This window comes from Vipera berus, assembly GCF_964194415.1.
Source record: "Vipera berus genome assembly, chromosome: Z".
Taxonomy (NCBI): Eukaryota; Metazoa; Chordata; class Lepidosauria; order Squamata; family Viperidae; genus Vipera; species Vipera berus.
This window is the reverse complement of record NC_138205.1, coordinates 35122350-35149214: the sequence shown is the minus strand read 5'-3', so window position 1 is coordinate 35149214 and position 26865 is coordinate 35122350. Positions and strand designations below refer to the sequence as shown.

The window sequence follows — 26865 nt, the reverse complement described above, 5'->3', positions numbered from 1 at the left end:
CTTATCATATTTAATATGCCCGAGTATACCTTGGATGAATTTCAAGTTTTAAGAGGAGTAAAGGAATGTTACTCAGATAAATAAGAAGTCATTAAACCTGAATTATCTGCAGCAACTTCAAAATTATACATAATATAATCTATTAATGTAAAATTACGTTGTAGGTGTGATTTCAACACCAGCAAAGAAGCATTAATCAAAACTTCCAAAATAATACCGAATGCTTAAAATCCATAAACAGGAACTTCTGAAGACGTTACTTGGTTGTCAATGGCAACACTCAATATGGCGCCATTTCGCAAGGGTAATAGGCCCGTCATTAGGCGGTTATATGATTACGTAATCGGGTGGGGAATGGTAAAGAAACTAACTGCAGCTTTAGACCCTAGAGTCCAAAGGTAATAGAAAGAGGAGATTACATTTGCGAGCGACAGTTGGTTGTCGCTTCTGTCAATCAAATCATCCGTTTCAAGGAACTAAGCGAACATTAAACGGATTGGGGAATTTATGTTGTCAATCAACAAGCAACGTAGCCGGCCCTCTAACTATCGTGATTGGCTTTTTCTCTTGCCATTTTTTTTGCCTCTGTTAACACTTTTATCTGTGTGGATTCTGACTGGTCGTTAAGCTGTCACTCGCTGTGAGGTTTGTGGTTAAGTAACAATACTTACTTTTTGAGTGGACAAACATGCTGTCATTCATTTTAATCTTTAAAAATGATTGGACAAAGCTACACAGAAGGCAGGAAACCTTGTGGTAGCAGTCGAGTGCCGCTGTTTGGCTTAAGACCGGCATTGAGGCAAGGCCTCCTGTGAAGGTAGTCGTGTGTGCTGGAGGGTGATTGCTGGACAGGGAAGGTATACTGATGAAATGATTGATTTCTACGACGGGAAGTTGGTGGTGATAGCCTAAACGGGGGAAAAATAAAGGGGGAGGAGTGCTAGAGGATAAAAGAAGGGATTGCATACTGGGGGGGGTGAAGTCTGGGGAGAAAAGAGGTGGGGGTGACCCAGAGAGACGGCCTGCAATATATAAAGGAGGGGGAATTGAGAGGCGTTGACGGGGATGGTTCAGAAGATGGAGGTAAAAATACGAGACGAAGAGCCAGGTAAAGGAGGGGGCTGGGAGGAACAGGGCTGAACGAATATTAAATACGAATCGAAGAAAGGCGACTGCGGGGTTCAGATGCAGGCTGGGCAGAAACGAGGTGGGGTTTAACCAGATGAGGCTTGTGGAAGGAGGGTCGGGAGGGAAGAAGGTAAATGAGGGCTGTGGAAAGATGGGGTAATATATGGAATTTAAAGGGCACTAGGTAGACGCCGAAAATAAAATATGGGGAAAGTTAGACAGGATACGAGGAGGTAAAAAGTTAGATTGAGAAAGTGAGGGTTGGAGAACTGCTTTTCCCTTCTTGTAAGAGAAATCCAATAAGGGAATTTAGGATAGGGGGGATTTGCTGAAAAACGAAATGGGGGTGGGTGGGTTTTTGAGTGGGTGAGGCACAATAGAACATAAACGGAATGAGGTTGATCCTACAGAAGTAGAAATGGAGTAGAACCAAATAGTGGAGGAAATGCGAGCCTAGCAAAAGTAATTGGGTGGGGAATTGTTTCTGGAATAGAAGCAGTTTGAAATGTAATTGTATTCTCATGCCTGTTTATAGTAAATGGATGTATTGTAGGCCAAGAGCTGTTCTGTTTAATTAAAAGAACATTTGCATGATATTATTCTGTGTCTTAATAATTAGCTTGTGGGAGTGAGCAATCCTGACCTATTTTTTCAGAGTTCTTGTATTTGGAATCCAAGACATTTAGGGAAATGAAAGTAGGAAGGTAGATAAAAAAGAGAAATGTAGGATTAATTATAAAATCTTAAGAGAATATATACACCAGATCACATCATGGATTAATTAATTCAGGAAAAACTCTAGCCTGTTGATCTCTTGTTTAGAATCTCATTAAATGGGTTGCGCTCCTTACTGCACAGGAAAAGAACGCTTTCGCATCTAGATAATGTTAACTTTTGTGTATCACATTATAAAGAGATATTTAAAAAATGACAGTTAAAGTAAAAGTTAAAGTAAAAGTAAAAGTTACTTTTATTGGAGTTGTACTTCTTCATGGTTCTGTGTACTGTAAATAGGACAAAGTTCAAGCTCTTGTGTGAAAAGATTTATGGTAGAATTCTCTAGGATCTCTTGTATGTCATTAGCTTGCATTTTGAAGAGTTTAAATCTTTAAATTAAGACTGATGAGAGTCCAGAAAGTCTTCGTGATTGAGAAAGTAGGATTAATCAGGGAACATAAGAAAGTGGCTGGTGGAAAGTTTAGCTCTCATGTCTTTCAAAACAACAAGTATTACTTAGAAATCATGCGTCCCTGATGGAAATAGAAAAAGATGCTGAAATATGATAGTAGAAGGAAGCATAGATTGGATTATTCTTGAGTATATGGTTGCTGTTCTTAATAGAGCAAGGTACGATTTTTGGAATTCTTGTATTCTGTTTAATCTGTAGTGGGAGCAGATGAAGCAATAGTTGTAATATAGATTTTAAGAACAATTTTAAGTTAATTGAAGGAAAAATTGTATTGAAAAGCTCAAGAAATGAAAGCCAAAACATCCTCGCATGGCTTTATATTTAATTCTAAAAATCTGAGCTACTAGTAGCAAAGTTTTCTGATAATATGTGTAGAATTATTGTGATGGGATATTGACCTTATCCTCATGTTTCTAATTTTTATCAGAAAATGCTTTATGTTTCTAATGTTTAATTCATTTTGATAGATGCATTTTAATATTGGATGTACAGAAATTTTATTGCTTGAACTTTGCTGTACACTTATATGTAAAAGTATAAGGAAAATATTTCATTGTGAATGCCACTTTATCCATAATTTTCACTGGATAGATAATTCAGGGGGAAATGAAAGAAGCCCTATTTTTTCCCAAAAAAGTTCAAAAATTTGAATGAATCTGCCAAATACTGACCTGCCAGCAGTTATATCTCCTCTTCTAAGCAGGAAGGCAATCACATGCTTTCTATAAACATTGACAGATTGACAATCAGGAATCTGGGAAAAAATGGGCAGAGGTCACCGGGAACACCTGTAGCTATTAGTAATGTAAGGGTATAGAATCACAAGCCCTGGTGTTTCCTGGAGTAGGGAAAAGAGTTAAAAGAATCTGAATAGCTAAAGCAAGAATCCATCCATATATTAGAAGTCATGCCCTTTATTAAATCCAGTAGTTTCTTCAGTAGGCATGAAGTTGTAGGCATGACTTGGGAGAAATAGTTGCACATATATCTCTTGTGCTGATAAATTGCAACATCTCTAATGCTGAAAGTGAATTTAAAGTCCTTTTAAATTACTCAGAAATTTATGCTGAATGAAGGTTTAATCAGCAAGTTTAAACATCACCCACAGTTAGCTCTCAATGGTGAGAGAATAAAAGGCAAACACCAGTATTCTTTGGAGTATTGATATTTGGCTTTTGCTGGGTAATCAGATGTCAGAAACCAAGTTGATAGTTCCTTGAACTGTTCCCCCCCCCCTTATGTTCAATCAAGTCTGATTCTCAGAGACTACCTGGACAAATCTTTGTAGTTTTCTTGGCAAAGTTTTCCAGAAGTGGTTTGCCATTGCCTCTTTCCTAGGGGTAAGAGAAAATGACTATCCCAAGGTCATCCAGTTCCTTTTGTACCTAAGGCAGGACTAGAACTCATGATCTCCTGGTTCTAGCCTGATACCTTAACTACTACACCAAGTTGATTCCCCCTTGAGCTGTAGGATAATGCTAAATTAAAGTTTACTTGGCTTGTTGTGTCTTTTTTTAAAAAAATTAAGCCTGTATAAAATAAAAAAGTGTTGAACTGGTTTAAAATATGGTGCCTTTTAATGCATCTGCTTGATTTTTTTGGGTGTGTTTCAGTTTCTGATGAAACTTGCAGCAAGCAGCAGAAGAGTCTTTCCTATTCTGCAACCCTGTACTCTTTAACTGCTCCTTCAGGAAGCTTTTTAGAGTGAAAGGAGGAAAGAGGGAGAAGATCAAACTTGCAGCTCTTGAAGACTTGTTCCATCTTGCAGTTGCTGTGGGAAAATAGAAGATTCAAGGAAGTTGCTGTGTGGATTCATTAAGACAGTAAGTCACATGAATTTATATGCTTCATTTTGTTATAAAACAATTTTGTATTCTGAATAAGCTATCCCATTAAAAATTAATGAGATTTTTTTAATTCCTGGAGATTTCTCAAATTTATTCATAATCTGAATGCATTTAGATTTTTCTTTAAAATGGAATATGAGCATTTGTTTATTTGTTCTGTAATAGTATAAAGATATTTGAATATTATTAAACTTATTCTACATATACTTTTTCTTTCTAGAAATGCTTTTTCTGAAGAAATATTTCACTGAAGGACTCATTCAGTTCACCATTCTTCTCAGCTTGATCGGAGTGAGGGTGGATGTAGATACTTATCTAAATTCACATCTCCCTCCCTTGCGGGAGATCTTTCTGGGCCAGAGCTCTGCTTACACTCAAACACAGTTTCACAACCTGCGGAACACCCTAGATGGATATGTTATACATCCCAAAAGTGTAGATCTGGACTACTATTTTACAGCTCGACGGCTTCTCAACCAAGTGAGGGCCTTGGACAGGTTTCAGGTGCCCACCACTGAAGTCAGTGCTTGGCTGGTACATCGAGATCCTGAAGGTTCTGTCTCTGGTGCTCAGCCCAATACAGGAATTTCTCTTGAGAATGGCAGTGGCTTGCAAAATGGAACTGCTTCAGACAATGTAGTCAGAGAAAATGCAATGGAACAAGCATATAGTGAAGACTTGGAAGATCTAGGTGCAGTGGCTCCTCCAATAAATGGTGATCTAACTAAAGAGGTACGTATAGCAATATTCTATGGAATGAAGTAATAGAAAATAATTGTTTGGGGATCTCTGTAACTTTTATTAATAAATATACTGATTGTTGTCAATATTTTAACATTTCTTTGGTAAGAGTGAAACAACAGTATTAAGTAATCTATTATGATACATGGTGTATATTCAGAAGTCAGACCTCGTAAACAATTTATTACATAAAATACTTTAAACGTTGCTATTCTAAACCAGTGCTTCCTAAACCTTTTCCTTCATTACCCGAAACTGCTGATTAGAAAATTGAACTTTGAGGACAGGTCATAAGTACCTTTGTTTAGCATTATCATAACTTTGAATGGTTACTGAATGAATGATTGTGACTCAAGGACTATCTGTATTAAAAACATAATTCAATGATCTTTATGTTATTTTAGCAAATTACCATTGGTAATTTCATTGATTTTCATCTTAATAAAAATACTTCGGGAGATTTTTGAATATATTTTTGTACACACAATCTTTTGTAATATGAAATGGGTTCAGGCGAAAGAAAAATCCAAAGAAAAACTATTTTTATCCAATTTGAGGTAAGTTACATGGGTTTTACATTTTCTTATTCATGACAAATGACACTTGAAAAATCCTAAATATCATAACATATTCTTTTTGGAGAAAGAGGTAATGAAACATATTGCAATAAGCCTGTGGAGCATCATTTTTGGCACATCTTGCATATATTAACTTAGTTTTTTAAACTGTCTTAGGTGGGAGGCATCTCAATAATATCCCCAGCTTAATTTGTAGTAATAATAATTTCATTGCATGTATTAAGTTGGTGATGATTTAATCAATTTTGAATTCTTTCCAAGGATTTTTTCTAGTATGTATTTAAGAAAGCGAGTGCTTATAGTTTTATTAAGCAATAAAAACTATCCTTTGCAGTCTTCTCCTTTTTTCCTCTTTCTGCTGTCCTATGTGATTTACTTTATGGGGGTCTATTCTGGTTTGCTTTGTTTGTACTGTACTTGTGTTTTATTTAGTGATGAGTTCAGTTATTTACATGGATGCTGAAGTCTCTCCCAAACACATGGTGATGTAGGACTACTTCCAGACCATCCTTAATCCCTGGTAGCTTATGTTGCAAGTGGACTGTGTTACTAGAGCTGGTATCCAGGCTTGTGGGGGTGGGGTTTGAAGCAGCTGTTGTGACTGTCTTCCTCCCTTGTCATGTTGCTTCATCTCTTTCATTGGCAAATATAGAGTAAAGATTTCAGAGGTTTTGCCCTTGAGAATATAAAATTGACATATAAAAGTGAAATTTGCTTTGCTTGGAAGGCTTTCCATTGAAGTAAAAGTAAGTCACTAGCAAGCTGAAATAATCATTTTGTTATGAAAATATAAATACTATTTTTTTAGAACAAGAAATCAAGCCACTTTTGTGGAGGTTTCAACCCTCATGTCTTAAAAGGACTTATTTCTAAAATGGCAATAACAAATGGATAAAATTGAAATTTTAAAAATGAGATAACCCTTCCCAACTACAATTATGAGGCTGACCAATATGAGGAGTTGTCTAGACTGAAGGTCATTAAAATATAGAAATTTTGGGTTCCATTATGGTTGTAAGCTGAGAACTATCTGTATTGGAGGTTTTTAAAAAACATTTGAAACCAAGATACTTAATAATCCTTGGCTATGAATTTGAAAATCAGTACTGTTTGCCATTCTAAATACACAGGGCCTGCATAATATGATAAAAGGAGTAAAGATGAATTTATTAAAGCTCATCTGATTTAGATTTTCATCAAACTCTGATTGATATGATATGTCTAATATTTGATTTAACAAACCTACTTAGGAGCTCCTTCTCTGGAATGGTGCTGCCATAAATAAAGTATCTTTCCATGGTTTATTTTGAAGTTTCCATATCACTGCAATGGCTTTTTATGATGTAATACAAACCAGAGAATGAATCTGTGGTTTATTTTGACATATGGGAGAAGGAAAAAGTATACTATACTTTTATATCCAAGTATTTTGGTCCTTGCTGGTCCTTTCATTTTCTTAAACTGCTCATTCTTTTATGGCAGTTATTTACAGGCACTGTGACTTTTCACATTACTGAAGCATTTGAGCATTTGATCTGTAACTTTATGCAGTATAATATATATTATAGCGAACAACGTGAAAGTAATTTTCCTTAAAATAAATTCATGATGAACTTGAGCTCTATATAGCTGTTAAGAATTTCTGTAATAAATGTATTTAATATTCAATGTATGCTGCCATAAAAATCCTTTTTGTTTGCTGACCAGCGAAAGGAATTAATTTTATGTGCTATCTGTATTGGAATCTAGGTACGGGGAACACAGATCTATAGGGCAGTGATATGGGCATAATATTTAGATTCAATGAGGCAATATATTGCTTTCTTTTCAGGAGTGCAGAAGACTAAAAAGTACATGTACCTTGTAGTATAAATAGATAACTTAAAAAATTATGAGATGGTAGATTGGACACAGTTCAATCTTAATCAGGAATTCCGTGAACATACAGAGGACAAAATTTTATTTTTATTTTTTTTATTTTAATTCCATTTATATCCCGCCCTTCTCCGAAGACTCAGGGCGGCTTACAAGCTTAACAGTAGCCTTCATTCTATGTATATGCCTGCTTATTAGGGCTTTCACACCCCTCCCAAGCGGCATTATTACAAAGTCAGCTTAATTGCCCCCAACAATCTGGGTCCTCATTTTACCTACCTCGGAAGGATGGAAGGCTGAGTCAACCTTGAGCCTGGTGGGATGCGAACCTGCACTAATTGCAGGCAGCTGGTGTTACTTAAGGAGGCATTAGCCTACTGCTCCACCAAGGCTGTTTTGTGTATACAGACTACATATAAATGACAGAAATGAGGAAACAAGGTATCAGAAAAGCTTTCTAAAATATATACATCTTCAATTGGTTTTTGGACTGATATTTCAATGTTTTTTGGTTTTTGGACTGACATTTCAGTGCTAAGATTAAAATGGTAAAGACTTGCCACATTTAAATTTTTTTTTAATATGCATTTATATGTTTGTAATATACCCTAATAGAATCTGGGAGTACAGTATATAAAATGAACAGAATGTGCTAGTCCTGAACATAATTAGTTTTTATATAATCTTTATCAATTATTTTAACTATGTTTTCCACACGTTTCAAGATTATTACTAAAATTATTACTGTTGTATAATGGATTGGCAGTTTGCCAATATATGCAATTTATTTTCAATCCAGTGAACACAATATATTTTTTAAAGTAGAGGTGAAATGAGTGCTGTGGGTTATCCACCCAAAAAACTTAGTGGTGGGGCATGAATTCTTGAACTTTTAAAATACAATTGGCCATAGTCCCAGAAACCCATCTTTTTTCCTGACCATTGGAGTATCATTGAATTTCAGTGACATCATTGAAAATTTTGAAGTGTCCTGCAATATTTAATACCTAAAATGCAGAAATTTTATTTACATAGTTAACCCCCCCAATAAAAACCCCCAACACCCCTGAATTTCCTGTAGAACCTAGATGAACTGACCCTCTTTGGGGTAATTTACATCATCAGCCTCATGGCCTAGGTGTGAAATGTGGGCCTCAAAGTAATGTGAAATGCATCAAGGTTTTTAATAAGCTTTATCATTAAATTAATGCTATAGGAATTAGATGTGTTTGAATTTGTTTTTCTTTATTCAACTTGTATTCCACTGCAATCTCACAACTTGTGGAAGTTTTTAAAGGAGTTGGGTACTCCTTTAGATAAACAAGTTCTGGTATTGACTTAACTTTGAAACTGAATTTGTAGCTTGTCTAAATTGGCTAAGTTCACAAGTTTTTATTACTATAGTTCATTTAGTTCTAAAAGAATGTATTGTGTGAATTTAGTCATTTATGACTTATTCAACAAAACGTGCCATAGCATATTGGGTAAACCTAACTCTCAACTTCATTGACAATTGTGAGGGGGAATGCAGGATATCTCTATAATCAATAAACTATTGTTATAAGAACAGTGGAATAGAGCTATGCTGTTCCTACTGGAGGATATTAATCTACTGTGTAGCTTTAGACTTTCTCTTGCTTCCTCTTAAAATGTCAGTTTCTGTAATGGGAAAAGTTACCCATCTCACAGGGTATTGAATTTCTTTCTTTATTTCTTACCAAAGAAATGGTTAGACTGCAGTGAAAGGGCTTTTGGATAAAGAACCCACCCCAATATAGATCTGAGCTTTAGGACCTTGATCACTGTTGTATTATTACAAAGTACTAGGAATGAATGCTGGGATTATTTTGGAGTGAGTCTAAGATGTTTTCCTTTTTCTCCCCTCAAATTCATACAGCTTCCAAATGCAGTCTAATTTGTGTATTTTAAACTCTCATTTTTAATATATATTTTTTACTATTGGGATGTACTCAGTTGAGGATTTTAAGTGTTTAGACTGGACAGAAAGGAATTCATTCTAGTCCAAATATGACAGGTAAGCATTATTCAGGCCTCAGAACATTTTTTCCCCTTACAGTTTCCAAGGAACGTCTCTTTCCTACAATAGCCACATAGCTATTTCTGCCTGAAGACATTGCTAGAGAGCATGGTTTATTGAATTCGGGAATTTCTGTCATTTAATTGCTTCATTTCTGATTGCTATATGAAAATAGAGAAAGTTAATTTCCTATTGAATGGTGAATGTTAATTTATGCACTTTAGTAGTTTTTAGTGTATAAATTGAAAAACGTATAATTTCTCTTAAGGATTTTAAATGACAGATAACATTTCTAGAAGAGAACAGTGTCTATGATAGCAAAAAAATATCAGCAGTCTGGTATCACCTTTTACAATTAACATTTTTTGTTAACAGGCATAAACTTTCCAAGCTCAACAAAACTTGTACCTTTTAATAGAATTTATTAGCTGGAAAAGAAGTTTCTAAACTCCTGACTTTTATATTAGAAGGTGTTCCATTTTTTTCATCATTATGAAACTTAAAAAAAACTTTATTAAATTGAATATGCTAATGCCTACTTGTAGCTTTTTGAGATTTACAGCAATAATTTATAGTTTGGATTTTTCTACAGTAAAGCTCCATAGCATTTCCTGGAATTTATCACATCTCCCAGGATTTCCATCCAGTATTTAATACTCACCACTAATAATTTTTCTTCATCTAACTATCCAGGCACATCCCCATAGTTCCCCTGGAAATATGCAAATCCTTATTTGCTGGCAAAATAAACTTTATTTTAAAGAGCACTTCAAATTTGTTTTTCTTTGAGAATACTGAAACACGTAAGAAAGTTTGAGATGCTATGAAAACATTGCATTATTAACATAAAGGATATCCTGCCATTCTATCTAATTTGGGGGAGGAGGTTAAGTACAGTATGAGGAGCCTCTGTTTGTATTGAACATCATAAAAAAGGTAAAGAAGTCTCCTAGTTGTTGCCGAGTATAGGGGCCGGTGTTCATTTCTATTTCAAGTCCATTGAGCCAGCACTGTCCAAAGATGTTTCTGCATTCATCTGGCCAGCCTGATGTCACAGTGCTGTTACCTTCCCCACAAAACAGTACCTAATTATCTACTCGCATATTGAACATCATAGTTCTTTTTAAATGTCATAGGCATAAAACTATTCCTATAATTAATTGTAGCTATGTTTTAAATTATTGGCAAAAAATACCACATGCCAATTTAGTTTTCAGTGTTTCTGTTAGAGTAGGCATCTATTTCCTAGCAACCATAATGTAATATGATACCTTAATTTACTTTTATATCTTAACTAACATTTGTTTACAATGGAAGAGATTAAACTGCAGTAAATGACAGCCTTCTACTATGTCTTCACCCAATGGTTGTTCCATTTTATTTTAAGCTAGAATTGATAGCTACTTAGTTATTAAGATAATAACTAAGATAACATAGTTATTATTTTCCATCTTTTATGGACTCACATAAAAAAAATTAGAAGTAGTTTTGGAAAGTATTATTAAAGCTTAATTGAAATTTGAATTATCTTTCCTATAATATCTTTTTAATGTGTTTGGGTGGACATGGTTATACATATTAAAATAAGCCCCCACATATGCACATTTACTTAAAATTCTTTTTTTTACTTGATATTTCCTATGAAGAGAACTAAACTAAGATTCCTTTTCCCACTAGAGTAGTTCTACTGCTGAGACCACATTCAGTCGACAAAATGTTTGATAACTAGTTCATGATAAAATAAGTACAGAATTCAAGAGTGTGTAGAATCTTTTATAGCAGTTTGACATTAGGTAAGTTAATAAGCAAGAATCAAGCTCATTTATCATATTAAAAACTAAATATATAAGTAATGTTTGTTAAAGTGTGTTGTAGCTATTTAATATAGGACATTGCTATTTTACTCATACCTTTTGGTTTAGTTATAACTGCAGAATGAGGAAAAATGTGTGTAATAGTGATTCTCTATTAATTGCCTTTACACACACTTAATGAACAGGTACAATTATAATTCTTTTTTCCTATGATGTTTATTCTAATTGAATTTATTGAAATTTAACAGAGTTATGTCTGTTAAATTTAACAATAACAATTGTACTTTGTATGCCTTTTTAATTTTTATTTTTCTAATTGTTATTGAATATAAATAAAAAGTCTTAATGTTCACAATGGATTGGAAATAAAAACAGGTCCTTCTCCACAGATAGTTGAGAAGCACTATGTTAGAGTTACCCAGGTATAACAAAGCCTACTGTTATTACTATTATATAAGCACAACATGGTTGGCTATTTCTAGAAAATGCTGTAAGTGGAAAAATGGCTATGATATGCAGTTTTGCAAATGCAGAAAATGTATGCAACTGCTTTCTATATATTATTTAGATATTCTTAAACAACCTTCTAAGGAAAAGTTTATGAACCTATGAATTTCCAGTTATTATTAACTCTGTTTTTCCTATCAGCCATGATTTTAAAAGTAAAGAAATTAAATCATACTCCAAGGTTACTTTCTGCATTTCCTTCCAGTGGTTCTCTGGAACATACCTTTGTGGGACACTGTGTTCCTATTTCTCTTCAGACACTCGAGTCATTCCCTTCAGCTTGCTAATTCTCTAATTGGCTTCTTTGTCTTACTGTTTCTGGACTTGCTTTTTCAGTCCTGCTTCAGTTTTCATATGCTTCTTAGATTGTAGTTGTTTCTATGTGCCCTGGGATTCGGTGATAAAAAAAACTAGGAAGTTACAGCTGCCCATTAAGTGGGTTTGTGAGTGTGTGTGTTTATGAGGTGGAAATAGTGTTAGCTTAAAAGGTATTTATGTTTATGAGTCTAAAGACCTGATGCTTGCTTATTATTTGAATTATACTATAATATTTCGACATCAAGGGATAAAAATAAATGTCTTGTTCAGGCAACATGTGATGAGAATTGCTAGAGTTTGTGTTGGGTTACAGTAACCTTCTTCATTTCAAGTCTGTCTCTGTTCGGGCAGCATAGACCATAAACATTAGTAATTGAGAACATCCTGATTTTCTCTTGTCTCAGGTGACCCCTGCTCTTTCCAACATGTAAACATTAATGAAGTTTAGCTAACATATCCTAGTTAGTATATGGGCAAAGAGTTTCTGAGACTACGTTGAACTTTTTCATGATCCTGCAGTGATGTCTAGAAGAACTTTGAACAAGGTCAAACTGTTTAACATAGAATTAGGATGATAAAACAGGATGGAAAGAATTGAGATTGAAATATATTAAAATACATTTAGTAAGCGCAAATCTTTAAAATATTATATTTTTAATAATGAAACATACATCTTTGAGCAAGAATGTAGTTTAGCATCTTTTAATGTTTCAGTTCTATACTACAGTGATTCTTTTGCTATAGGCCTTATTTTAGGGATTTTTAGGAATTGTCATGGTTTGACGTTGTTGAGCAGCTGTAAGTTTTCTCTGGGATTAGACTTTGCCAGTCAGTCAGCCAGCAAGCCAGCCTGCTGTCTATCCATCCTTCATTGCCATGTAGCAGCATGTGTCATACCATTTTCTTATTTGTTGATTGATTGTTATTTGCTTATTCTCATGATATTTGCTTGCATTTCTTTTTTATGACAAGAATGGCAAAAATTATTGCCACCAAGTTCTGCCAAGAGGAAATAGAAAAAACTGTGTTTGTATCAACAAGTAATGGAGGCCCTCTAGGAGTGTGGCTGTTTTGCATTGTCCAAAACCTAGAAGCAACTCTACCTATTTTTCGTATGAAATACAGTAGTAGTTTTGCTAAACTTGCTGTGCAGCTTTGATCCAATTGCATCCCTTTGCTTTTGCCTGAGACTTCAATTTTAATGCAATATTTCCATTTGAGATATCTCTCAAGAACTCTAGATCAGCTGGCCCCAACCTTTTGGGCATCAGGGACCTGTTCCATATGGACCAGGGGAGCGGGTTTCGCGCATTGCCTGGATCCTGCATTAGCACGGATGGGGTTTTGCTCACTTGCGTGGCAGAGGTTGAGACCCCTGCTCTAGATGGCCTACACAGCTAGTCCTTGCTTAACAACCATTCATTCAGTGACTGATCAAGGTAATGTAGGTGCTGAATGAATGAATAATGGTTACAACTGGTCTTCAAAATTATGGCTGTTGTAGCCCCATGGTCACTTTTTCAGAATTCAGATGTTTGGCAGTTTACCCAGGGCAGTGCGCACTTAAAAGCCTTGTGAAGGGCCAGCAGCTGCTTTCTCTGTGGGAGGAAGAAAATGGTACAAATAGGAGGAAAAAGACAGTGATGGTCAATAGGATGGCAGGACCAGGCAATAGAGTGCAGGTTGGCTTGAAAGGGCAGAGATGGGTGGGAAATAGGCAGGTGAGGAGATGAAGAGGCGAGCATGGTGAATAGGTCAGAAATTTGATGTCTTTGCCTAACAGCATGGTCCAGATCTAACAACTAGGATTACTGGAACTGCTGTTGCTAAGCAGTGTGGTATATGATGTTTCGCCTAACAGTTGCTTTGCTTAGTGTCGAAAAGTCAACTTCCAATTAGGATTGTTAACCAAGAACGTAGTTTTTACAAAAGTGGTGCCATATCTCCAGGAGTATGATACTGTGACACATTTTTTTAAAAAGTGTAATTACTGTTTCTATACTGGAAAATTATAAGTTGTACAATAGCATGAGACTAAATTGCAGAAATATTTTATTATTACCGGCTGTTGCATCTGCCTGAAAAGAGGGTTGTAAGTTTGAACTCTGAAGCAGCCAAATGCTGAAGTAAGTTTTTGGCAAGCTGTCAGAATAAAATGTGAGGTACTAGTTAAATGTTGAACTAATTCTAAAAAACTCAGTTTCATTTTGGGAGAGTTTGTTTTTTTGCTTTTATTTTTCCTACTATTCTGTTAAATGTACTTTTTCCTATGGTAACAGATTAATCTTTCTCTGATCATTTAAATAAGATTTCCCTAAGAAATAGTAGGTTATAAATATTTTCTGCGATTCCACTGCTGTTGGAAAGTGTATGACTTGTCCTGGATGCAGACAGGCTATGTTGAATATAGGTCCAAAGAGCCTTGGTGGAGCAGTGGGCTAATGCCTCCCTAAGTAACACCAGCTGCCTGCAATTAGTGCAGGTTCGCATCCCACCAGGCTCAAGGTTGACTCAGCCTTCCATCCTTCCGAGGTAGGTAAAATGAGGAGCCAGATTGTTGGGGGCAATTAAGCTGACTTTGTAATAATGCCGCTTGGGGGGGGGGAAAGCCCTAATAAGCAGGCATATACATAGAATGAAGGCTATTGCTAAGCACATTTGATTTGTGGTTCTTAGATTGTAAGCCACCCTGAGTCTTCGGAGAAGGGCGGGATATAAATGGGATTAAAAAAAAAGAATCCTGGAAAGTTTCTTGAAACAATATTTTAAAAAGTAATGCCCAGAATAAAACTTGAATTGAAAATATTTTTTTTCATACAGAAAAAATACTTTTAAAAGACTAATTATTCTTTATTTACTAACATAGCCTGTTGTTTATGTGTTACTAAAATATAAAGGGCAGAGACTCAGAAATGATATTCAGATAAGTAACTATGGAAAGAGATATGAATGAAAATAACCAGTTATGAAATTAAATAAGAGGCTGAAGATATATTATGTCAGCATCTTCCTCTTTACTAAGAGCTCTTTGAAAGAAGGGAAAGTAGCATCAATAGCTTGACATGACTGTGGCTTTCAAAAGCTCTTTTTGTCAAAGAAGAGGCTTTTTTATTCTCAGCCCACCACACAGTTCTTGTGTTTTTTTGTTTTTGTTTATGAGCTAGATGTCCTAATTATCTAGTTGCCCTTATATAGTGGCCTAACCTGGGCCCACACAAAAACAAAAATTGCTGCACTATAGGATTTACAGATATTCAGCCATATTGGAAAATGTTCTTACTTAAGGCTCTGTTTATTGCACAAGAACACCTTAAGCTGTGGAAAATGCATTGCTCTTAGAATATGATATCCTAGCAATATAGCATAATATAGCATTGATTTGTGCTAAGACTCCTTTACTGAACTAAATGAAGCCCCTCCTTCAAGTCTGGAAAACAAGTGTTGTAAATGTGGTGCAATCGTAATAAAAACTTGTGAGCGAATGGAATTTATTGACTGAATTTTCAATGGTGGAAAGCTTTTGCTCTACATTTTCTTTCTTTTCCTAAAAATAAGAAAATAAAATGGACCAAAAAACCCAACTGTAAGCAGGTTTATATATAATTATGTTTAATTTTGATGCAGAATTTCATTTAATGTATGGTGTTTGTTCTAGTATTCATTTCTTGTATCTGGTGACTTCACCTGTATTCCAGTGATGTCTCATTCATTATTAGTGGAATTGGAAGAAAATTACTTGAGTAAAGAGAGAAATTGCATTTCTTATTCCATTATTTTATGTCAGTTTTCTGAAAGCTGTAAATCAAAAACTAAAATTCCAGGGTAATTATTGATTGGGGTTATTTGGGGGAAAAGAGGCTCTAATCCTGATTTATAGGGTCAAAATTTCCTTGTAAGATGATTTTCATCTCTTACCTGTGTAAAACACTCTACTTTGTTGCCTGCCACATTTCTGCTTCTTTTGGAGAGTGAATGAAAACTCAGTTGATGAGAAAGGGAGAACTTTGGGTAATCTCCGGTGGAGAGAAAGGAGGAGAAAATATTCAGTACTATCTGGAAAGGCTTCTTTAATGTTGTTCCCCCTGCACCATTGCAATCATCATTGCAACCATTGGGTGGGGCATCCAAGCATGGGAGCTTTTCAAGGAGAGAGAGACCTGAATGCTGCTGCAGCTCCCAGGGCAGCCTGGGTGGGGTGGAGGCTTAAAAAGCAATTGGCTGTGTGTTTTGCGTCCTAGGTGACGAATGCAAGGAGGAGCACTTTCTCCTGCATCCTCAGCAGGGACCAGAGGCAAGGGATTGGTTCTTTCTGCAACCTAGGTAACCAGCACAGGGCGGAGCCTGGCTCCCTCTGCATCCTCCGCGGTGACCTGGGGGAGGGGACTGCCTTCGGCTGCAGCCTAGGTAACGGGTGTGTGTGTGGGGGTGTTGTCTCAGTCTCACTGCAGCCACAGCACAACACATGGGGTGGGGATTCCATCTCTGCAGCTTGGGCATTGAGCAGGGGGTGGGGATTTGATGGAACTCCTCTCTTTAAGCGACAAGCAGAAGAGAGCTGAGGATTGGATCTCATGCTGGAGTGAGGGGAGGGAGGAGGACTGGCCATAGCACAGCACCTGTGGGTCACATGCTGGAAAGGAGGGGGGGGGCTTTCAAACAATTTTGGGGCAGCTAGCAAGCCTGCCAAAAAAAAGAGCAACTGTTAACTGAAACTGGAGATGTCTGTCCGGCACACAGCTCGGGTCACCCAGCTCTGCCTGCCCGGAATCTACGCTCTACATAGACCATGATCTGGGTGGACAGCTCTGGGAGCGGCAGCTGGGGACATGAGAAAGGTATCCTTTTTTTTTTACTCTTTTCTCACCCCTCATGTCTGTCTGCTGCTTGCTTTTATGATAGATTCAGGCCAGATACAGCTCAGGTACAATGTACTAGAAAGATGTGCAGTAGGAAAGAATGTGGTATACATTGGCTGAGGAATAGACTGGAAAATATCATACATATTGGAGGAAAAGGTATAATCATTGCTTGATTTCTTAATTTATATGGATCTTTCAGTGAAGCTTTTATTATAGAAAGAAATTTATGTATTTATGGCGATTGTGTATTTTGTGCCAGTGATTTTCACAAAAGGTGGAGCGCGATGGACAGAATTATAAAATAAGAATACTTGTAAGAGGGAGCAGGCAGTTGAGAAAAATAGATAGCAGTCTGAAATTAAGAATATCTTTGATCCATGTGGCCTGCTTTACAATGGAAGTTGGGGTGAGCAAGTACCTTATGAAGCATTATTGGGTCTTTCCACCCATATCACCCAATCACTTCCAAACACTCATAGTCTGGCAGTGACTAGAAAAAGTACACATTTGGATTAGAATCTTCAATTTGAAGAAATAGTTGATAAAAGGGCTAAAGGAGAGGGAAATACTGTTTTGTCTAAAACTTCTATTTGCACTGAATGTTCCATGGAAGAAAGCTTGTATTTTGCAGTTAGGGAGGGGATGATTTAAATTAATTTGAATGAATGCCAGATAGGGAAAGGAGGAGGAAGAAGATGTGATCCCGACACATGTTTGTGATCAGTTAGGCCGTGGAAAAACAATTGGGTCTTTTGAAGCTGAAGATGCTGAAGGTCTAGGGCAGCCAGTTTGAGGATGGGCAGAGGAGCTGTAGCAGTTGCAGAATAGTCTGTCTGCAAATTAGTTCTGAAATACTGGACCAATTATTTGAGTTAATACTAGAATGGTTAAATTAAGATAGAGATATTAGAGACAAGCTTATTCTGAATTATTGTTCCTTACATAGATGGAACAATCAGTGCTTTGAAATTGGGTGGACAAATCAGAGAGATTGTAACATTGCTGCATTTTATATTCCCCAATGTTCTGAAATGAAGGGAGATTTAGTCTGGAACAAGGAGAAATAAGTTAAAATGAGTATACTTGGCATCCCTAATTCAAGACTTCTTTGCCACTTATGTATTATATAGAGATAATGATAATTTGATGTGGTTTCCATTGGAAATGGAAATGTAGAAGGGTGGAGCCCCAAGTGCTGATCCATCAGCATCATTCAGCCAGATTTATTTGCAATATTAAAAAAACATTCCAAAGAATAGGAAGGCATTTCTGATCCTGAATGAAAGGAACATCCTGCTGCAGTATGTGAATGAAGATAGCTTTGGGTGATCTTTGTCCTGTAGCTGAAGAATTTGTAGGATATTGTAGGGCATGGGATGAAAAAGAAAATTTTAAGGTATGATAAACCTTGTTTAAAGTCTGTTGTAGAGGAAGCCTGGTCACTGCTTTGTGGTTAGAAGCAGAGAGATTTGTTTAGAGTGCATTCAGCAGAGATTGTTTTCAGTTTGAAGAACTGGTTAAGGGAGGCAGCTCAGCTGTGTGGAGCTGAGGGAGCTGGCAAGACATAGGACGCATGGCAAGCCGGATTTTCAAGTTGCATCAGGTGGCTGAAAATGCAGAGAATCTCCACCCCTTTATGCAAATAGACAGAATGGCACCACAGGCTGATGCAAACCCGCTATGGAGCAGCAATCCGGAATGACAATTGGCCCTCCCTCTCTAACCCAGCCAGCCGTCTGAGCAGTTAAAGCTGCAGACTCCTGCCTGGACAGAGAGAACATTGCTGCGTAGCATGGGCAGGGAGGAGGAGACAGCTCAGTTGCTGTCCATGGAGTCCCTTGTTTGGGGCCTGGAGCAGCTCCTTTGCAGAGCCACTCTTGGCAAGCTCCCTGTGCAGGATGGCTGTAGGGGGGGGAAAGATGTCTGGAGCACCACGGCAGCAGAAATGGTCAAGGGAAGGATCAGGGCAGGAGGGACCACACCCCATTCAGAATGAAGGGCGGCACTTAGAGGTGAGTGGGGTCAAATGATGGTGTTGGGCCTATATCACAGAATGGATGAAATTATGGTAGTGTTTTGGGTATAGAAGCTGGAGGCATTTGTGCTGGAAGTTTTGTAGGAGAGGTCATCCTCCTGAATAAGTCTTTTTGACGAAGAGAGGCAGTCATGTTTCTTTCTCTTTTTTTTCTTTTAGGATATTGATTTAATTGATATCCTGTGGAGACAGGATATTGACCTTGGTGCTGGGCGTGAGATTTTTGACTATAGCCACCGCCAAAAAGAAAACGACGTGGATAAAGAACCGAGTAACAGTGAAGAATGTGGGGATGGCTGGAGGAACAGAGGGGACAGCAGCATCGCTGACAGAACTGAGGTAGTGGATGGCGAGACAGGGGAGAGTTTCCCTGCGCAGGTAAAAACACCCTGATGGAGAAGCACAGATGGCTTTCCTACCATTCTGAGATTGTACTCCATACTGTCCAGTAAAGAAGATTGCAACCTGTAGTTCAGTTCATTTTCTGGGAAGTAGACTATCTCCCATATTTTTCTTTGGGGTACTGTTTTTATATTTTCTCGATAAGTAAAATTATTTATATGTTTATATATGCTTACATGTTAAAGTAAACTCAGCTTTTGGAATAAGCTAAAAAGATATATAGAAATTTGGCACCTTATTAGTTGGACTTTGGTGGATCTGAGAATAGAGGCTACATAGAGTTTGTTGCCCAAATTCTTGTGATCTGTATAGCCAGTCTGCCGACTGTCAAGTTCAGTCTTTCCAATATCTTCCGGTTAGAATTCATATGCAGGGCAGAGAATAGTCCTCAAGAGGGCAGAATAGGCTCTGGTTCATTGATACTTAAGGGCTCAGCCACTGTTCTTTGGGAAGCAGGCATTCAGAACCATCTTCACCTGTACTTTTTGTAGATTTCATCTGACAAGAAGTACAGGTAGTCCTCGTCTTACAACTGTTCATTCAGTGACCATTCGAAGTTACAACGGCACTGAAAAAAGTGATTTATGACCATTTTTCATGGTTATGACCGTTGCAGCATCTCCCCAGGATCATGTGGTTTACACTCGGATACTCAACAACTGGTTCATATTTATGAAAGTTGCAGTGTCCTCGGGTCATGTGATTCACTTTTGTGACCTTCTGACAAAGTCAGTGGGGAAGCCAGATTCACTTAACAACTGGCTTACTAATTTAAGAACTGCAGTGATTCATTTAACAATTGTGGAAAGAAAAATCGTAAAATGGGGCAAAACTCACTTAAAAAATGTCTCACTTAGCAACATAAATTTTGGGCTCAATTGTGGTTTAAGTTGAGAACTGCCTGTAAATGAAAGTTATATCTTAATTGTAGCACTTAAGTTTTGATACAATTTGTTTGCTGCTTCTGTTTTTACTGGGATAGGTTATGAGATATATATTACGTATGTATACAAATTGGGACAGGCCCTTGAAATTATGCTCTTTGAATTAATTAAATATTTACTTTTTGTTGAGAATAATTAATTTTAAATTAATTCTAAATTAATTTTAAAAAATTGCTTTGGATCAAGTATATCAGATTTTGAGCAGATGATTCTATTTTTGACTCAGGTGGAACACCTCAAGCATAGGTTTGCAGATGGTCACACATGGGTTTTTTTTTCCCCTCTCCTCCCGAGTATCTTCTGACTAAAATTGCACTTTGTGTGTGAGATGGGTGGTCTCCATATTTGATACATAAATGAATAACTAAAAATGATTGTATAATTCACTGATATATTAAGCTATAAACTCTTAAAAGAGGCATAATGACAGCTAAACCTTGTTTGCCATCACCCTTGCAATTCCCTGAAAGCAAAAAGCTGCAGAAAATCATTTTTCTATTCACTTGAAAATTATCATCCTACTCTTTTGACACTCCTGATAGCAAAAAATAAAAATAAAAAATAAAAAGCAGATCCTGTGTACCAAAACATTGGCCATTCTGTCCCTGGTTCAGTTTATATGTTTCATATTAAGCGGCAGGAAAAAAAAGAAGTAAAGAAAAAGAACATAAATATTGAACATTAGAAAAACCACAGGAATAGATTATCTTCATTGTCTGGCCTTGTGTCAGTAAAACGACCATTATATTGTGTTTTTTTTTCCCCTAGGCGCCTGGGGTGGAGGATCAGACAACCTTGTCCTTGGAGGAGTGTCTTAGATTGCTGGAGGCTACATTTCCTTTTGGAGAAAATTCAGAGGTACATATTTTCACTTTGGAAGTAGAGCTGATCAGTTTGGTTGCCTACCGCAATGCTGTACCTTCTAGATATATCAAACTGCAACTCCAGTAATTTTCAATCAGCAGCAATGGTAAGTTGAATTGTGGTAGCTGGGGTCCAACACATCTGGAGGGCATCAGGTTGGAGAAAGTTAGCTTAGGGTTCACTCTTTTGTCAGGCCCAGTGATCATTTCAGTTTAGCAATAAACTTGAGTTTCCATCTCACGTCCTTGCAACAACCTTGTGAAATAGGCAAGTGTGCTATCCTTTGAGAAGAATAGAATCTCCTGAATAATCCAGGAATTTGCTGACCCACTAAACCAAGTGCCTTGTCTGTTTTAAAACGACAGCATTGCAGGTCTTGCAAAATGAACCCCCTTTCCCTCCCCCCCCCACTTTTCTTGGTCTTATTCTAGTGTAGACTTAGGGAGGTTAATTGCATACAGACTGAATCTCACTTATTCCCACTCCTTCAGTGTGGTTCTCTACGAGTTCTTTGCCAAACCTTATCCTTTATTCCAACCTATTCACAAGATTTCTATGAAGGAATATAATGTACAATATCTTGAACTACCATTATTTATTCATGTCTTTATAAATGTGTCAAATATATTTAAGTAAATAGATCTTGGGAAAGAGGATGGACTGCTCTAGCATGTGGCAAAAGAATCTCTAAAGTTCATAAATTGAAAGGAAGGAAAAATGATTTCTTACTGTTTTCATGCCACCTAGACACCATTAATTCACCCTGATATGTTTTGTTTTAGTTTCCAGCTGCAGATGTTCCCAGCCTAACTGACTCTCTGCCTAATGAGAGTGGGCCTTCTGTCGTGTCAGACAGTCTCCTCTCTCCCCTTCTGACAGAAACAGAGCTGCCCTTTGATCTGGAGCAGCAGTGGCAGGACCTCATGTCTATCATGGAAACACAGGTAAGGAAGGCAATTGCTCCACGTTTTGTTTTTTCCAGGACAATATATGTAGGTAACCTCCTATGCTTGCTAGATTTAGCATTGCTCTTTGCCTGCTTGCATCCGTTTCCCACAGTCTATAGGTATAATCCTAGAAGTGGAAGAAAGTTGAGTCTTCCCATACACATAGTTCCAGCCTTCAGTTTGGAACAGAGAATTTAATTAACGATATTACTATTGAATTGCTGTTGTTATGCAAGGCTTCAGTCAAATGTAAAACAACATTTTATTTTCTTTGTAGTATCTGTAGTGCAGAGCACTTTCTTTACTCCTGCTAGGATTTTTTTTCCTGTAGCATTTGGTAGAAGCATAGAATGGAACACTCATCACAAAGGATAAAATCAAAATTCTGTAGAGTTGTAACTTTCTTAAAACCATCTTATTGAACGTATTCATCAAAATCAGAAAAATGTGTGGCACTTAGGGATTGCCAGCAAGATAGTAAAATAGAGAGCCATCCAAACCACTTGCTAGAGGGGAAATCCAAACAATCGTCAGGATTCTAATAATTCAGTACAACCTAGAAACAAATCCTTCATATGCACAACCATGCAGCATGTCTGTACTTGAATTATATCACATAGTGTTTGTTCTTGCCAGGATTTTAAAAAAATAAATATTACCAGTAATAGATGGTCTCTGTCCCTGGAATTTCGCTTAAAATCTCACTTCACTTTCATTTTTTTTTTAAATTCCATTTATATCCCGCCCTTCTCCGAAGACTCAGGGCGGCTTACAAGCTTAGCAGTAGCCTTCATTCTATGTATATGCCTGCTTATTAGGGCTTTCACACACACATCCCCAAGCGGCATTATTACAAAGTCAGCTTAATTGCCCCCAACAATCTGGGTCCTCATTTTACCTACCTCGAACATGCTAGCAGTATGATCTGTAACATTTTGCTAGATGTTTAGCTTTTGCTTAGGAACCCCCTCTTGTAGCAGTGTTTTACTTATATAACAGTTAATTCTCCTCCCTCCTCCTGCTTTTCTATTTTGCCAAAAGCTCTGTGGCTAGAGGGGAGAATTGGGTAGGATATGCGTTTATATGTAGAAAATACCTAGAAGGAAAACAATAGCTAGATCTTCGGAGATGCTTTTTTGATGATTAGGGGGCAGTAAGTAATAAGATTGTTATTTAAGAACATGGTATTTAATTTCTGATTTTTTTACAGTGAACTCCCTAAATGAGTTTTCTGTCCATTTAAGTGGATGAGGAGGCTACCATAAATGTTGATGTGTACATGTTTCCAAGCCAGTGTGCCAAGAATTTAACATAATAGGTTTGGAATTAAATCTAATATACTGCTTCTACTATCTTCTATGCCCTCTGCTCTGGGAGATTGGAGGGTCCACAGATTTTATGTCTGTGTTAAGTGTTGTAAGCAGTGGGGGTAAATTTGATCCACCAATAATATCCATCCTGCTAATGGAAGCATAATTTATTGTTACTTTTTTCTTGGACTTTATTTTTTTAATGATGTTGATTGAAACCTGCAGAATCTAAACGGTCTCTTTTTCTTTTGCAGAGCATGGAGGTAAATAGTACTACAGCTGTAGAAACTTTATACAACAACCCAAGTGGAGATCTTCTGACAGCCAACTATAGCCTTGCTCCATCTACCCCTATTAACCAGAATGTCAGCCTGCATCAGGCATCACTAGCTGGCTGCACACAAGATTTTCCTTCTCTGTTCAGCTCTGAAATTGAAAGTTCTTCAGTGGCTGGAGGCTCAGCTTTGCTGCAGCTGGTTCCTGATAACTCCACTGGCTTCAATACCACATTTGGCTCTACCAACCTAAGTGGAATTTTTTTTCCTCCCCAGCTAAACTGTACTACAAATGAAACATCTGGGCCTGAACTCCCAGACCCTCTCGGAGGGCTTCTGGATGAAGCCATGTTGGATGAGATTAGTTTAATGGATTTGGCTATTGAAGAAGGCTTCAACCCAGTGCAGGCATCCCGCTTGGAAGAGGAATTTGATTCAGACTCAGGGCTCTCCCTGGACTCAAGTCACAGCCCTGCTTCTCTCAGCAGCTCAGAAGCATCATCATCCTCTTCGACCTCTTCCTCCTTTTCTGAGGAAGGAGCTGTGGGCTACAATTCTGATACTGAAAATGTGGACTTTGAAGATGCGGAAGGAGCTGTTGGGTATCAACCAGAATACAGCAAGTTCTGTCGGATGAGCTACCAGAATCCTCCTCAGTTGCAGTACCTGCCTTATCTTGAGCATGTGGGTCACAATCACACATATAACATGGCCCCCAGGACCTTAGACAATGATGAGTCCCAGCCAGCTAGTGTGGGAAAGAAGAGTTCCAAAGAGAAGCAAGCAGATTTTCTAGATAAGCAGATGAGTAGAGATGAACACAGAGCTAGAGCCATGAAGATTCCTTTTCCCAACGAAAAGATCATCAATTTGCCAGTAGAGGAATTCAATGAACTCCTGTCCAAGTATCAGTTGAGTGAAGCACAGCTTAGTCTAATCCGTGACATTCGCAGAAGGGGCAAGAATAAGATGGCAGCCCAGAATTGTCGTAAAAGAAAACTGGACACTATCCTCAATCTGGAGCGGGATGTAGATGATTTGCAGAGAGACAAATCAAAGCTGCTCAGGGAGAAGGTGGAATTCCTCAGGTCCATCCGCCAAATGAAGCAAAAGATGCAGACCCTCTACCAGGAGGTATTTGGCCGTCTGCGTGATGAAAATGGCCAGCCCTATTCTCCAAATCAGTATGCTCTACAACATGCCAGTAATGGCAGCGTTATTCTAATACCACGTTCCTTGGCTGACCAGCAGGGACGGCGTCAAGAAAGGAAACAGAAAGATAGGAGGAAGTGAAAGATGATGAATATCATTTGGAAAGTATAAAACTTGCTGAATCTGCAACTTCGAGAAGGGCTGAGCCCAGAAGAATTTGGAGGAACTTTCATGCCTTCTTATCCAATATATCTTCTCAAACCATGATAGCTGCCAGCCAGTGTATAGGAGCATACTGCTAGGCAGGGGGCCTACAAGTCTTGAGAGGCGGAATGGCAAAGCATGTTGGGAAAGACCTGTGCTTCCAGAAGCCTCAAACCAATTGAACATTATGAGAGTGTGAATTAGCTGGCATAATGTGTGTTTGCAGGGGGGAGGGGGGAAATATCAGCAAAGGATAAACAATTTGAATAGTTAAGGCTGGCTTTTTGTAAAGGAAGAAAAGTTAAATGACTAGACGGAGAAGACCTAAGAGTATTTTTTTTCTTTGAATTCCCAAGTCTTGGGTACTTCAGGTAGCTGGTTGGATTTTTTTAAAACTAATTTGACGTCAATTATATGCAGTTCAAAACCATGCCTAAATTTGAATACTTAGCCATGATTTCTTCATAATTTTTTATCTACTTAATTAAAGAGGGAGCACAGAAAATTGTACTAGAGCAAGAGAAACATTTTCCCTCAAGCTGAAAGTAAGAATTTCCCATTCAAGGAATCTATATGTACTACCATTTTGTACTTCAGCAATTACCACAAATATTTGGCAGAGTAGGAGTGGAAAGAGTTAACAGGATTACTATAAAAATGCATCTTTATCATTCCTCACCAATTGAATACTTTGTTAAAAATTTTACTTGCCCCCAGTGAGGAGCCAGCATTAATTCTGGGCCACTATCAAGATGTATTACAACATGATGGTGCATGGTAAAATTGCATGCTATAAAGCTGTCTTTTCCCATTGATTGGCTTAGAGAGACTGCTTTGGGTGAAAGGAAGTGTAGAGCCAAAGGTATAGATCTTCATTTGACTAGAGTCTGCAATATGTGACCATCACCATTTGGTCTACATCACAGCGGGTTTTGCTTCTATTAAGTGGGCATGCTGTGTTAAAAGCCATCTACAGCAAGCCTCTTTTTCAACGGACACTTTGATTTTAATTTATTATGGTTTTAGAACTCTGTGTTCCTATATTGTTTCCTCTCCCCCGTAGGGCTATAGAATGAACTGCGAGTATGCATGTAGGATAGAAGGGTAGTACTTCCCCTGAAGATCAAAGCTACTGAAAGTTTTTTTTCTGCCATAAAGACTCAAAGTGTGTTAATGGTGATTCCACAGCTGGCTTCCCTTCTGTCCTTGGATGTCATTCCAACTTCCCCCTTCCTCCATTGAAAAAAAATAAAATAAGGCGAAGGGTGAGGGTAGTGCCTTGAACACAGCTAGCCTCAAGTTCTGAGGCCATCCCCGAAGCTGTTAACTTGCAGTATAGCACAGCTGGAAGTATTACTGACTTGACCAGCAACTGTAGAGCTAAATGGCTTTGGTTTTTTTTTCCAGCCACTCAGTCCTGTGTATGTGATGATATGTGAGGGCATAACACTGAAATGGGCATCCTCCTGAGTATTGTAGAGATGGGATGCATTGTTTAAGTGATATAAAGCAATGTTTGCAAACATATTAGGTTTTTTTTTAAGGCCATGACCTTTTCAAAAAAAATATATGAGAGTGGATAAGAAGTATATGTATGAAGCCTTCTCCATTTCTCATGCTTTTGGAATTAAGAGCATGAAATTTGAAGCACAAAATGTGTTGGAGCTGTGACTAGTTGGATGGGAAGGATGGAGCCCTGTTGTGTGCATGTGTTAATTTATTTCTGAGGTTTTATTCTGAATGGTTTCTATGAGCTATTGGGAAAGTGAGGAGAGTGTGAGCACAGGACAAAAATAAAATGGCTTATTCACTATTTAAACATTGGTTTCGTGTCTTCT

The 26865-nt window shown here is 37.6% G+C and overlaps 1 protein-coding gene across 4 annotated transcripts; it reads left to right on the top strand.

Annotated features, from left to right (window-relative positions):
* Positions 1-771: 771 nt before the first annotated feature.
* On the top strand, positions 772-26865 carry NFE2L1 (NFE2 like bZIP transcription factor 1). 4 transcript variants are annotated; one of them, XM_081345316.1, is made up of 7 exons: positions 772-857; positions 3931-4140; positions 4385-4896; positions 19089-19268; positions 21044-21133; positions 21922-22083; positions 23651-26865. In XM_081345316.1, exons 3-7 carry the CDS (start codon positions 4387-4389, stop codon positions 24962-24964), a joined length of 2256 nt encoding a protein of 751 aa, XP_081201442.1. In that variant the 5' UTR covers positions 772-857; positions 3931-4140; positions 4385-4386; the 3' UTR covers positions 24965-26865. The 4 variants fall into 4 exon arrangements, with proteins under 4 accessions (XP_081201442.1, XP_081201440.1, XP_081201441.1 ...); XM_081345314.1 differs by having other exon boundaries at positions 19089-19307; XM_081345315.1 differs by lacking the exon at positions 772-857 and adding an exon at positions 1044-1108 and having other exon boundaries at positions 19089-19307.

What these genes read in the sequence shown, in the direction of transcription:
- NFE2L1 (XM_081345314.1), top strand. Translation starts at nt 4,387, where the DNA reads ATGCTTTTTCTGAAGAAATATTTCACTGAAGGACTCATTCAGTTCACC. An exon ending in ATGGTGATCTAACTAAAGAG is followed by an intron (nt 4,897 to 19,088) that starts GTACGTATAGCA and finishes TTTTTCTTTTAG; the next exon opens with GATATTGATTTAATTGATAT. An exon ending in TGTCTATCATGGAAACACAG is followed by an intron (nt 22,084 to 23,650) that starts GTAAGGAAGGCA and finishes TTTCTTTTGCAG; the next exon opens with AGCATGGAGGTAAATAGTAC.